The sequence below is a fragment of the Propithecus coquereli genome, unplaced genomic scaffold (genome assembly GCF_000956105.1).
Source record: "Propithecus coquereli isolate 6110/MARCELLA unplaced genomic scaffold, Pcoq_1.0 Scaffold44, whole genome shotgun sequence".
Lineage (NCBI taxonomy): Eukaryota > Metazoa > Chordata > Mammalia > Primates > Indriidae > Propithecus > Propithecus coquereli.
This window is the reverse complement of record NW_012150174.1, coordinates 13407716-13422184: the sequence shown is the minus strand read 5'-3', so window position 1 is coordinate 13422184 and position 14469 is coordinate 13407716. Positions and strand designations below refer to the sequence as shown.

Genomic DNA, 14469 nt, shown 5'->3' with positions numbered 1-14469 from the left:
GTGTGTGTGTGTGTGTGTGTGTGTGTGTGTGCTTAAGTGATTTTTTAATCATAAAATTAGGTAATATTTAACAATGAAGGGTCCATAGGTCAACCACATCACCATTTCAATCCATAAATAGGCATGTGGTTACCCTATGTATATACTAGATATTAGAACTATAATTATAAGTAAAATCTCTGCCCTCATAGAACTCAAGTTCTGGTGGTTTCATAAACAGAGTAATTAATATTCAATTGAGACAATAACTGTCACTGCTGTAGAGACCCAGAGGATAAGGTGATTACCTCTTACTTGAGGGGATTGGTGAAGACTTCAAAGAGGAATTGACATCAGTTCTCTACGATTTGCCAGATCTATGACCTTAATCATTTATCTTCTCTGAGCCTTGGGTAGCCCTGTGTAACTAAACAGAGATAATAACAGCACTATCTAATGAGCTCGTATTAGGATTAAATAAGATAATGCAGCAGAGCACTTAACATGGTTTCTAGCATAGAGGAATCTCTTAAGAAACATTACCTGTTATTGTAACTATTATTATCATTACTGGTACTATCTTATGGATTAATGTATTATTATATAATGCTGTGTTTTCAGATAGTGATGGAAAAGTAAGTTAGGACTAGATTATTAAATTAATGCTTAGCTTAGAATTTACTCTGTAGTCCTGTGGTTTCCCACTGTAGCTAACAGAACACTAGGTTATTTTAGAGGTGTAGATTGGTATGCCATAAAAAAAATTATATGAACATGAATACAGATATCTATGGTCACAGAAATGTGAGAAAAAAAACACTCTATAAGTAATGAAAAAATCCTCCAAAGTATTTGACAGAAATTTGCTTGATCAGCTCCGTCTTTTAGAATGCTTAACTTAGAGTCACTTTATAGTTTAGGTTAAAGTGCGAAAGATTGAAAACATTGAAATCAGGAAACTAATGCAATATCTGAGGTGAAAGATGGAAAGGTCATAAGTAATTGGTAAAGGCAGTGTTAAGATGAAGACTAACAATATTAATAACTTGGTATCAATAAAATATTTCTCAGATACTGTAAACAAAGGATTATATTAAATGTTACATACACAGTTTATTTCATTAAATCTTCTCAACAACTCTACGAAGGTACCCTATAAGGTATCCATTTTATAGATAAAAAAATTGAGGATTAAAAATGTTAAATGAATTTCACAAGTACACACAGCTAGAAAACAATGAGAACAGGACTTGTATCCTGATATGACTCCAAATACCATCCACATACCTATTTAATGATACAATCACTATGAGTATCAACCAATAACTTATTGAAGAGTGGGTCTAAAAGGAAGAAATTGAGAAAGACTCCAGGGTTTCCAGCTCACTGAAGTTGACAGGATCATCATAATCTAGTTCCCAAGAAAAGGAACACAGGAGGAAAAGTTGCCTTGAGTGGGAGTTCTATATCCTACAGGAGATAACCAACTAATAGGTGGATTTATGTGTCTAAAACTCAAAAGAGAGTTCTAGGCTAGAGAGAGAGATGTGGAACTCCTTAGTGTAGGTGGTGGTTGAAGAAATGAGTATACATGACCTTTTCTAGAAAAGCATAAAAGAATGAGTGTTAAGACTGTGAACCCTAAGAGAGTACTCAAATTCTGCTAAATTGGCCATGAGCAATGTGCTATAATTCCTAATACTGGGGCTGTTCAAAAGCCAGGTAGAAGAGAGAACCAAGAGTACCCTGCTTCCTCCTACTTTGTCTATTCCCTAGTCTCTGAGTTACAGCAAAGGTGTGATAGGTAAGTACTGCAGATCAGCAGCTGATCTGTCTCCATGATGCCAAACTGCCTTCATGAGAAGCTGGTTTACTAATCATTGGTTTTGTAAACTAATTTAGCTGGTCATTTCAGTGTATCATCGAGATGCATGTTCTGACTTCAGGGAGGTAATTGTGCTCCTATTCATTTTTCAAACATTTATTATGTGCCAGGCATTTTGTAATGCACTGAGGGTATAAATATTAATGATATTCTTCTGATTTCAAGGTGTTTACAATCAATTGAACGTATAAATAAATGAACAACTCATTACATTACAATTTATTGTGCACATTTGGAGATTTGTACAAGATGCACTAGATATATGAAGATAGGACCCTTGGCTTCCCTGGAGAAATCAGGAAAGACTTCTCAGGAAAGGTAGTTCTTGAACTGAAATTTGAAGGAGTTTTCCAGATGGGTGAAGGGCTTGTATGGCTGTTTTTCAAAACACCTGTTATTGTAGAAGTGGGTGAAGAGTTACTTGGTTCTGTACAAAGAATTGATGCACATTTTTAGATTTAAAAAAATGGAATCCCTTCAAATGTTAAATATAAAATTACTTTTTATTCATTTGTTTATAACCTCATTTCATGTAGGGTATTCAACTTCCTGTGCTTCTGGAGTATATCTAGTCTACTGAGTATACCAAGGGCTCATATCAGATGCATGTACACTTAGTTATCATTTCTGGGTTGTAGGGAGGAATGTGTAAAGAGGGTAGATAAAACAAGGAAATGGTAGAAGGAAGCAAAGAGAAAGAGCTAGAAGATAAAAACAGAAAAGTGGAAGGAGGAGGATGAAGTTGAAAGAAGAGGAAGAAGAGGAGAAAGAAAAGTCCTCTCAGTCCAGGAAATCTCTGTATTTCACATTTAGCTTCTTTGCTGAAGCTGGGCATGGAGATTCATGAGGATCCATCATCCCAGAGGAGAGGCACAGCACCAATTCTTGATGTAAAAGAACCAGTGGGCTACACCCTTCCGGATCTGTTTAGTCTTCACACCATAGACAATGGGATTGAGCATTGGTGGCACCACCAGGTAAAGATTGGCCAGCAGGATATGGACATGTCGAGGAATGTTACGCCCAAAGCGGTGTGTCAATAAGGTAAAGAAGGACGGAACATAAAACATGAGGATGACACAGAGGTGGGAGCCACAAGTGCTGAGGGCCTTATGCCGAGCATCCTGGGAGGGCAAATGAAACACTGCTCGGAGGATCAGTGAGTAAGACACAGCGATGAGGATCACATCCAAGATGACCATGACAATAGGTACTGAGAAGCCATACCAGATGTTAACAGTGATGTTGGCACAGGCTAAGCGAGCTACTCCAATATGCTCACAGTAGGAATGGGGAATGATATTGGTTCGGCAGAAGGGCAACCGCTTCAGCAAGAAGATCACTGGGAAGATGATGCAGAAGCTTCGAGTGACAATAGCCAGAGCAATCCTTCCCACAACAGGCCTTGTTAGCACTGTCGTATATCTCAGGGGGACATAAATGGCCACAAAACGGTCAAAGGCCATGGCTAACAGGATGGCTGACTCCCCCACAAACATCACATGGACAAAGAAGACTTGGGTGACACAGGCATCAAAGGCAATATCATGGGCATGGAGCCAAAAGATACCTAGGGCCTTGGGCACAGTAGTGGTAGACAGCAGAATGTCCGTGATAGCCAGCATGGAGAGGAAGAAATACATGGGCTCATGGAGGTTACGTTCTGTGATGATGACCACTATCAGGATGCTGTTCCCCAGGACTGCAGTAATATACATGAGGCAAAGGGGTATTGACAACCAAATGTGGTAAGCCTCCAACCCAGGGATGCCAAGCAGGACAAACACTGCAGGGTGGAAGATGGTAAAGTTGGTGTGAGTCATGACGCACTTTATGTTCCTCTCTGCAATGACTTAGAAGCTGATGAGTTGGCTGAAAGTGATAGGAACAGAAAGCATCCCTGAGTATGTGCAGAGCTCACAAAAAATAGCATGGATTTCTGAATTGCTGGACTCTACAGGGGAAAGTTCTCCCAGAGAATGCTCGCTTGGGTCTAGGAATGGCTTCTGGCCCTCAATGCTTCGTTTGCATGTAGAGCTTCTATGACAATAATGCTTCAAGAACCAATAGAGGCTGACTTGCCTCCAATCACCCTGCCCCCCGAGTTTGGCCCCACCCTATTTTTCTGATCTCATTCTATCATTTCCACACAAGCAACATTTACCCCCTACCTGTGTTGTACTTGTCCTTCCCCCATGATTTTGCTCTTCCTGTGCTTACCTAAATTTTCCTCCCCTTCCACTTCTGTTTATCCAAATTTTAACCTTAAAATACCTCCCTAAGTCACACCACTTTCTGATAGCTTGTGTTTATAACAATATATCTTCTTCCTTAAGACCTATTAGACAGACCATATTTTAACCTGATTATATTTAATCATATTAAGCTTATCTGCCCATTACCTTGAACATTTCACAGGATACTTGTAATTGTGGCTCCCTGTGCTTCAAAATACAGTACCAAGTAGAAATACAGAAGAAGCATAAAGGATATATTTTTCCCCTCTGACGCAGATTCACATCTTCCCCTAAAGGCAGTGAGCAGTGGCAATTTTCATCACCTACTCCTGATCAGTTCTCATGCCCCTCCCATAATCAGGTAGCTTTTCATTGTTTCTAGACCTCCTTATCCATGGAACCCCCCAGGGAAACTATTCTGAGTAATGGAAATCTAGACATCCCCCAAACCTGACTGGCTCCACTAATACAGTTCTCCTTCCCACCCCACTGTTCCCAAACCCTTAGAAAGAATCAGGTTTTCCTGATGCTAAGAAAGTTAAGTATTGCAGAAATTATTCCATAACATCGAGAAAGAAGGAATCCTCCCCAATTAATTCTACAAAGCCGATATCACCTTCATACCAAAGCCAGGAAAGGACACAACAACAACAACAAAAAAAGAAAACTACAGAGCAATATCCCCTATGAATATAGATGTAAAAAATTCTCATTAAAATCCTAGCAAAACGGGCTGGGTGTGGTGGCTCATGCCCGTAATTCTAGCACTCTGGAAGGCTGAAGCGGGAGAATCCTTTGAGGTCAGGAGTTAGAGACCAGCCTGAGCAAGAGCTACTATTTTTCTACTAAAAATAGAAAAAATAGCCAGACGTGGTGGCACATGCCTGTCGTCCCAGCTACTCAGGAGGCTGAGGCAGGAGGATCGCTTGAGCCCATGAGTTTGAGGTTGCTGAGAGCTAGGCTGACGCCATGGCACTCTATCCCGGGCAACAGAGCCAGACTCTGTCTCAAAAAAAAAAAATTAAAAATTAAGAAATAAAATAAAATCGTAGCAAAGTGAATTCAGGTGCACATAAATAAAATAATAATAATCCACCATGACCAAGTGGGCTTCAAGTCAGAGATGCAAGAATGGTTCAACATACATGAATCTATACATGTAATTAGCCACATAAATAGAAGCAAAAACAAAGACCATATGATCCTTTCAATAGATGCAGAAAAAGCATTTGACAAATTCTAGCACCCCTTTATGATAAGAACACTTAACAAAATAGGCATAAATGGGATATACCTCAAAATTATAAAAGCCATCTATAACAAGCCCACAGCCAACATCATACTGAATAGGGAAAAATTGAAAGTGTTCCCACTTAGAACTGGAACCAGACAAGATTGCCCTTTATCACCACTTCTATTCAACATAGTGCTGGAAGTCCTAGCCAGAGCTATCAGGCAAGAGAAGGAAATCAAGGGCAACCAAATGAGGAAAGAAGAGGTCAAACTATCACTCTTTGCTGATGATATGATCTTATATCTAGAAAATCTCAAAGATTCTGCCAAGAGACTCCTAGAATTGATAATAAATTCAGCAAAGTATCAGCTTACAAAATCAATGTACACAAATCAGGAGCATTCCTATACAACAACAACAGTCAAGCTGAGAATCAAATCAAAGATGCAATAACTTTCAAAATAGCAACAAAGAAAATAAAATACCTAGGAATATATTTAGCCAAGGAGGTGCAAGACCTCTACAGGGAGAACTGCAAAACACTGAGGAAGGAAATAGCAGAGGATGTAAACAGATGGAAAAACATATCAAGCTCAAGGATCTGCAGAATCAACATTGTTAAAATGTCTATACTACCTAAAGTGATTTACATAGTCAATGTAATCCCCATTAAAATACCAACGTCATTTTTAACAGATCCAGAAAAATTAGTTCTATGCTTTGTATGGAACCAGAAAAGACCTCTAATAGCCAAAGCAATCTTAAGCAAAAAGAACAATTCAGAAGGCACCACTTTACCAGACTTCAAGCTATACTACAAGGCTATAGGAACCAAAACAGCATGGTACTTGCACAAAAACAGAGACATAGACTTATGCATCAGACAGAGAACCCAGATAAAAACCATCCTCATATTGCCATCTGATCTTTGACAAAGCAGACGAAAATATAGACTGGGGAAATGAATCCATGTTCAATAAATGGTGCTGGGAAAATTAGATAGCCAGATGTAGAAGACTGAAACAGGATCTGCACCCCTCACCACTCAAAAGAATTAATTCACGATGGATAACAGACTTAAACCTAAGACATGAAACTATAAGAATTCTAGAAGAAAATGCTGGAAAAACTCTTATAGCTATCAGCCCAGGCAAAGAATTTATGAAGACCCCAAAAGCAATTACATCAAAACCAAAAATTAACAAATAGGACTCGATTAAATTAAAAAGCTTCCATACAGCCAAGGAAACAATCAAAAGAGGAAACAGACGACCTACAGAATGGGAGAAAATATTTGCATGTTATACATCTGACAAAGGGCTAATAACCAGAATCTATAAAGAACTCAAACAATCAGCAAGAAAAAATCAAATAAGCCCATTAAAAAATGGGTAAAAGACATGAACGGAAGTTTTTCAAAAGATGATAGACTAATGGCCAATAAACACGAAAAAATGTTCAACATCTCTAATCATCAGGGAGATGCAAATCAAAACCACAATGACATATCACCTAACTCCAGTGAGAATGGCTTTTATCAAAAAATCCCAAAATAACATGTTGGTGTGGATGCAGAGAGAAAGGAACACTTATATATTGCCGGTGGGACTACAAACTAGTACAACCTCTACGGAAAGTACTATAGAGATACCTCAAAGAACTAAAAGTAGACCTACCATTTGATCCAACAATCCCCCACTGGGGATTTACCAAAGGGGAAAAAAAGTCATTTTATCAAAAAGACACTTGCACTTGAATGCTTATTGCAGCACAATTTGCAATTGCAAAAATGTGGAATCAACACAAGTGCCCATCAATACACAAGTGGATTAATAAAATGTTGTGTATGTATACCATGGAATACTACTGAGCCATAAAAAACGGTGACCTAATACCTTTTGTAACAACTTGGATGGAACTGAAGACCATTCTTCTAAGTGAAATATTTCAAAAATAAAAAAAAAAACACCACATATACCCACTATTAAATTGGAACTAATCATTCAACACTCATGGGCATATATGGGAGTAAAACTCAACAGAAACCAAGAAGGTGGGACAGGGGAGGAGGGGGCAGGTAAATTCACACCTAATGGGTACAGTGCACACTATCTGGGTGATGGGAACACTTAAAGCTTAAACTGTGCAAAAGCAATTCATGTAACCAAAACATTTGTACCCCCATAATATTCTGAAATTTTAAAAAAAGTTTAAGTATAGAGCCCTTCTTTTCTTAGCTTTCACAGGACTCAGGTAATATCTGTTTCCTTCTGAAGTTCTGATATGTCAGCTAGCTATTAGGACTAGGGAAAGAATGAGTGACTAAGAATCTAAAAGGGAACATGAAGAAAAGGGACCATAGAGACAGTAAGTAGAGAATTGGAAGTATAAAGTTACCAAATAAACACTAGATGGATCTTGTGATAATGATATTCCAGGGAAGAAGGCATGCAGAGGAATGAAATCTTCAATTCAAGAGTCCATCCCCCTGCCTCTATGCAAATACACTTGTTCTGAGCACGATGGGCTGTGGGTGCGGGGGGTGGGGAAGTAGTAGCAATGGGACTCCAGGGAGCAGGCTTAGATTCAGACAAGTAAAGTTCCCAGGCAGGCTAATAATTTGACATCCTCCAAGACAATATATTTTAGATATTTAACTTCTTCTTAGCGGAGAGGCTAGAATAAGCACAGAGAGGAAGTGCCACTGGTAACATTGCTCTGCCTCTATTTTAAAGCACTGGACTCAAATTCACATAAATAAAAGCCCCACCAGAAAATGCATTCATTTTTCCTTAGAAGGAAATTTATCTGTCATTTATTTTCTCACCATTTCTCCCACCACCTCCAGTAATTAACATATCCCTTCTGAATAAAACAATAAGACATCTGGCATAAGTCCTCATAAAAACAACTCCTGTTCTCTGCTTGCAACTCTGATGATGTTTTATAACTATAATAGTGAGATACCAAAGGCAGGGTGGGAGAGGGGCAGTGGAGCCTTAGATGGCCGTTAATGAGGTTCCGGAAAGGAAGTTATTCTCTGTGGGGAGGAAGACTTTTATTTCATTCATTGGTTTCTGAGGGCTCTATCAAGGCCCGGCTGCTTCTCTGTCAAGCACCTTTGGAGGGTTCTAGGATCATTTACGAAGGAGTTAGGAGTGAGAAGAAAGAAAACTCACAAGCACAAAGAGGCACATCCAAAGTATCACAGAAGATACCTCTCAGAGCTCTAAGATAATATCCAGCTCAGTGAGAAAAAAGAGCCACAACAATAGAGGAGGGGCAAGGAGTCATGTTGGGTGGGAAAGAACACAGTGCTGTAGGTGAGGACATTAAGTTCTGGAGCCAGATTTCCTGTGTTCATTTCCCAGTTCTTCCCTGGCTGACTAGATTAGCTTGGGCAAATCGCTTTACTTCTGCATGACTCAGTTTTTTCCTTTGTAAGATGTGAATAACAATAAATTTCAGTGGGGAATTATGAGGATTAAATAAATTAATCCATACAAAGTGCTCAGAAAAGGAGGTTATTATTCTTGTTTTTTTTTTTTTTTATTTCAGCAAATTATGGGTGTACATATGTTCAGGCTACGTGCTTTGCCCTTGGTTCCCCCCCACCCACCGAAGTCCGTGCTCCAAACATGTCCATCCTTCGGGTAGTGAGCACTGCACTCCCTGTGTATACAAACACAACTGTTTGGCCATCATCCTATTATATTTTCTCCAAGAGGCAAATACCTTAATGCATATTTGGCAACATTAAAGTCTTATTCTTCATCCAAAATAACCAAAGGAAACTCCTTTCCCAGGAAGAAAGAGGAGGAAAAGGGATAATAGAAATGCTCAATGAGAGGAAAATAGCCTCAGACCAGGTCTCTCAGATGGACCTGGTGTCTCAAAACCCTGACCCAAGGGCTATGGGATGGTACATCAGGCAGGTCCACCAGTCATGGACTTAGCTTGGGTCAGAACTACCTGGCAGACTTCCTTCAAATGCTTTGAAAACACACACCCATCTCAATAGAAACAAAGAGAAATCATCTCCATCATTTACAGAAGCCCCAAGGAAGTAGCAAAGTAATGGGAGTCAGCTTCAGCTCTAGAATCAAGGAGGGTTGGAAGTGAGAATCAAAGAGATTTGATCCAGGCTAAGCAGAAATGGATCCACTTCTTCCCTGCAGCTCCTGACCAGATTCTGTGCTCACTTTTTCTTCCTAGTGTTTTCTTTTCTTCCTGTGAGTCCCAACCAGCTCTATTCTATGGTAATGCCCATTCCCTCCTTAGGGGATTATATAAAAATCTTTTATGTCTGTATGCAATCTTAATCCATAAGACTCTCCTAACTTCATAACAATATATTAAAATGTACTCACAAACCTCATCAGATATAACTGTTAGATAACTATGTAGGAGTTGAGTTAGTTACTTTTTGGCCTACTTGTATTATTTAGACATTTATTTATACAAGTATTAATTTCACTTTGCCATTTTCCTTATACATGTGTTTCAGATGTCAAGCATTTTTCACCACTTGGGTTCTTCAAAATGCACAGGCTCTGTACCCTAAAGCTACGTACCTAATTGATAAAATGGCCACAACCCCTCCACCTCCACCCCATCCCTGCTTATAAGATGGTCTCTGTTTTCGGCACAATATATAGCAATATTAGTTAGGAAATGTGTCACAAGAAATTTGTTTGTAATAATGTATAAGCAAGCTACCAAACTCTGTAAATGGCTTATCCTCTTAACATATTAGAGCATATTTAGATTTATACCTCTAATAACCTTACTCTTACTCACATGCACTTAGAGCCAGCATGTAATATGTTTTCATAATCTAAAGCCAGTGTTATCTATGCTGCAGAGGCACTAAGGTTCCCTCTTATTCAGTGGCAAAGGTTTTATAGTGACTCATGGGTTTTTTTAATTATTTTTAGAGACAAAAATTATATATATTTATGGTGCACAATATGATTTTTTTTTTTTTTTTGTGACAGAGTCTCACTCTGTTGCCTGGAGTAGAGTGCCGTGGCGTCAGCCTAGCTCACAGCAACCTCAAACTCCTGGGCTCAAGCGATCCTACTGCCTCAGCCTCCCGAGTAGCTGGGACTACAGGCATGCGCCACCATGCCCGGCTAATTTTTTTCTATATAGATTTTTAGTTGTCCAAATAATTTCTTTCTATTTTTAGTAGAGACGGGGGTCTCGCTCTTGCTCAGGCTGGTCTCGAACTGCTGACCTTGAGCGATCTACCCGCCTCGGCCTCCCAGAGTGCTAGGATTACAGGCGTGAGCCACCGCGCCTGGCCACAATATGATGTTTTGATATATGTATACATTGTGTAATGGCTAAAATCAAGCTAATTAATGGCCTCGTTACCTTATATACTTCTTTTTTGTGGTTAAAACACTTAAAATCTACTCTCCAAGCTGTCTTGTAGTATATGATATATTGTTATCAACTGTAGCCACTATGATGCAAACAGATTTCTTGAACTTATTCCTCCTAACTGAAATTTTGTATCCTTTGACCAGTATCTCTCCAGTTCCCCCACCCACACCCAGCTTCTGGTAACCACCATGACTTGTGTTTTTTAATGAATAAACATCTCAAGAAAAATGCCCATCTCCCCATTTATTTTACTCCCTATAAACACTTTGGAGATTTTGTCCAAATTTGAGTCAGCATATAGTGATGTATTATGTGTAAATATGATCTCCCATATTCTTGTGGATGTGGTAACAAAAATGTGGAAAACCCCAGCACCCAGGTGCAACCTCTTCCTCTCTCAGTGTCTGTATCTGTTCTACAAAATGCAGAACAGAAAACAGAATGAGGAGGACTTTCAGGTTTAGACACACCTGACACCCAGTCTACCAAGAGTTTCCTCAAGAGTCCTCCTTACTTTGGGAATGAGGAGTTCATAGCACTAAATAAAGAGTCTGGCACACTGTAGGTACTTAGGAAATATTTTAATAAAATAGCCATGGAATTAGTGAATTAATCTTTCTCCAATAGCTTTGCTTCTTTTGGCAAAAACAAAGTGGTCATCAAAACCTGAGCAATTTTCATGAATAGCCTCCACTGATATCCCTTTTCCTGGTACAGTCTGATTCTGATAGCTCTATAAACTGTCCTCAAACCTTTAATCAAGAAGTTTTCTCTTTCCCCACATCCTCCTGGTGCTTTTCTGGACCCCTCTCTACATCCCCATTCCTATCTCTAGCCAGTGTCCACTATCTAGTCCTATTGATGTCTCTTCCAGTGCCCATATTCCGCACCATGTGTTCTGCCATGCTGCAATCCCTCTTGTCTTGTTGACCCCTCTGTCATGCTGCAATCCATACTTTGTCTGGCCACCCCCTTTCCTCCCTCCCACATATCCATTTCCTCTCTCTCAACCTCAGTCTTTGTACTTTACAGATACTCCTAAATATGCGTGCGCACACACACACACACACACACACACACACACACACACACCTGCCAATCCCTTCCCACTGTCACCACCAATGCTCTTAAACTCACCTATTACATCACAATATCAGCTGAAGGACTGAGAAAGTGGTAGGGAAGAGCTTAAAAAAACACTTTGCTTATTCCAAGAGAAGAGGAAAAAGAAGAAAAGAGAAGGCTGGAGACTGCTCATGTTGGTATGAGGGGATGTCACTGTTCCTTCCCTGTATAGGACCCTTATATCTAGAGACTGAGAAGCCATATGCTTCCTTCTTCTGGAGGCAGGTGTCAGAGTCACCCCTGGGATCACTGAGCATGGGATCAGTGAACCAAGGGAGAAATGGAAACCCTTTCCCTAGTGCCAAGAGGGAGCACTAACTATAGGGATAATTAGTAGCTCCAGACAAAAAGAACATAAAATATTTGAAGACACATCATAACAGCAGTGACAGAAATCTCAGCAATAAAATAACATACAAACAGCAAACATTTGTTGAGCCCTTACTACATCCCTTTCACTGTGTTAAGTTTTTAACATAAATTATCTCATTTAATTCTCAGAACAACCCAATGAGAAAAAGCATTATTACTGTATCCATTTTGCAGATGAAAAAAATAGAGACTTATAGAGACTAAGGAGAGAGGACAAAAGCCCTGAGGTAAACATGTCAAAGTGTTCGGACTCAGGCCAGAAACAATGATTAATTACTAAGAAACTATGAACAAATTTAAGAGGGATAATTTTGAAGTAAGCCTGCAGGGTCAATCACTCAATGTAAGCTCAAGAAAAAAAAGGGATGGAATAAATGAAAGATTAATCAAAATTTTTGCATTATTAAAAGTAAAATTTATAAGCACACGAAAAGATGCTAAACATCACTAATTACGAGGGAAATGAAAATCAAAACCATAATGAGATACCACCTAACATCCACTAGGATGGCTACTATACAAAAATAAATGCGAATTTAAAAAAAAAACATAAAATAAAAATTTTTGGACACGATGTGCAGAAATTGGAACACTGTGCATTGTTGGTAAGAGTGTAAAAGGATATAATCACTGTGGAAAAGAGTATGGCAGTTCCTCAAAATATTAAAAATAAAACTACCATATGATAAAGCAACTCTTCTGGATATATACCCAAAAGAACTGAAAGCCAGGTCTTGAAGAGATATTTCTACACTCATGTTCACAGTAACATTATTCACAATAGCTAAAACATGGTAGCAACACAAATGTCTATCAAAAAAATGGATGGATAAGCAAAATATGGTATATACATACAATGGAATATTATTCAGCCTTAGAAAAGAAATTCTGATATAAGCTATAATATGAATGAACTTTGAGGACATTATGCTAAGTGAAATAAGCCATTCAAAAAATGATAAATATTATATGATTTCACTTATATTCATATGAGCTCATTGAGATACAAAGTAGAATGGTGGTTGCCAGGGAGTGGGGGGAGAGGGAATGGGGAGTTGTTGTTTAATAAGTATATAATTTTACTTTTGCAGGATGAAAAGAGTTCTGGAGAGAGATGGTGGTGACGGCTGTGCAACAATTTGAATGTATTTAATATCACTAAACTGTACAATTAAAAACGATCAGGCATCGGGCAGATAGGAGGGGGTGGAGGGGATGGGTATATACATACATAATGAGTGCGATGCGCACCATCTGGGGGATGGAAACGCTTGAATCTCTGATGGTGGAGGGGGCAAGGGCAACGTAACCTAAACATTTGTACCCCCATAATATGCAGAAATAAATAAAAGAAAAAAAATTATTAAGATGTTAAATTTTATGACTTGTATTTTACCACAATAAAAAAACTAGGGAAAAAAGCAAAATTTATCTATATGAGCATTTAATTAAAGCACCTCAACATTGTTGGGAGGAGAATAATTTTTCCCAATTCATTTCACAACTTCTGAAGCAAAGAAATTGCTAGGAATCCAATGGGGCCAGCAGGGGGAGAATGTTATAAACCCACAAATCCCAGTCTTAGGTATTTATCCAAGAAATATAACAACATAAGTCCACAAAAAGCCTTGTACTTAAATGTTATAGTAGCTTTATTCACAGTAACCAAAAACTGGAAACAAATAAAATGCCCATTGACAGGAGAATGGATAAACCAATTGTGATATATTCATAAGATGGACTATTATCCAGCAATTAAAGTGAATAAACTATTAAAACATGCAACAACACAGACTAAACTCAAGATTCTTATGTCAAGTGAAAGAATTCTGACACAAAGTCTGCATACTATATGATTGTCATGAGGTTCTATAACAGATAAAAACTAGTCTATGGTGATAGAAATCAAAATAGTGATTGCCTGTGGGGTGGAAGGAAGCAGAGGGAGTTTCTTTGATGATAATGTTCTGTATATTGAGATGAGCATGAGTTACATGGGTGTCTGCATTTGTCAAAAGAAGGATTTTCTGGAGCATCAGTAAAGAATAAACAGCAATGGAAGGAGCAGAAATATTAATAAATTCTTCTCATAAGTTTTTTATATCATATGCAAAGATTAAAATAAAAATTATAGCACCATCTGATACTCAAGTCAATGATATTTAAAAGTAGGGAGAGTAAAGGAACCCAAACCGAAGTAAACTTTCCACTAAAAGTGGTAAAATGTTGATACTAACAGACTGATG

The 14469-nt window shown here is 38.6% G+C and overlaps 1 protein-coding gene across 1 annotated transcript; it reads right to left on the bottom strand.

The window, feature by feature from the left end:
• Positions 1 to 2689: 2689 nt before the first annotated feature.
• LOC105818346 (olfactory receptor 52B2) lies at positions 2690 to 3761 on the bottom strand. The gene has a single exon (XM_012654306.1). The coding sequence runs from the start codon at positions 3685 to 3687 to the stop codon at positions 2719 to 2721; it is 969 nt and encodes a 322-aa protein (XP_012509760.1). The 5' UTR covers positions 3688 to 3761; the 3' UTR covers positions 2690 to 2718.
• Positions 3762 to 14469: the final 10708 nt, after the last annotated feature.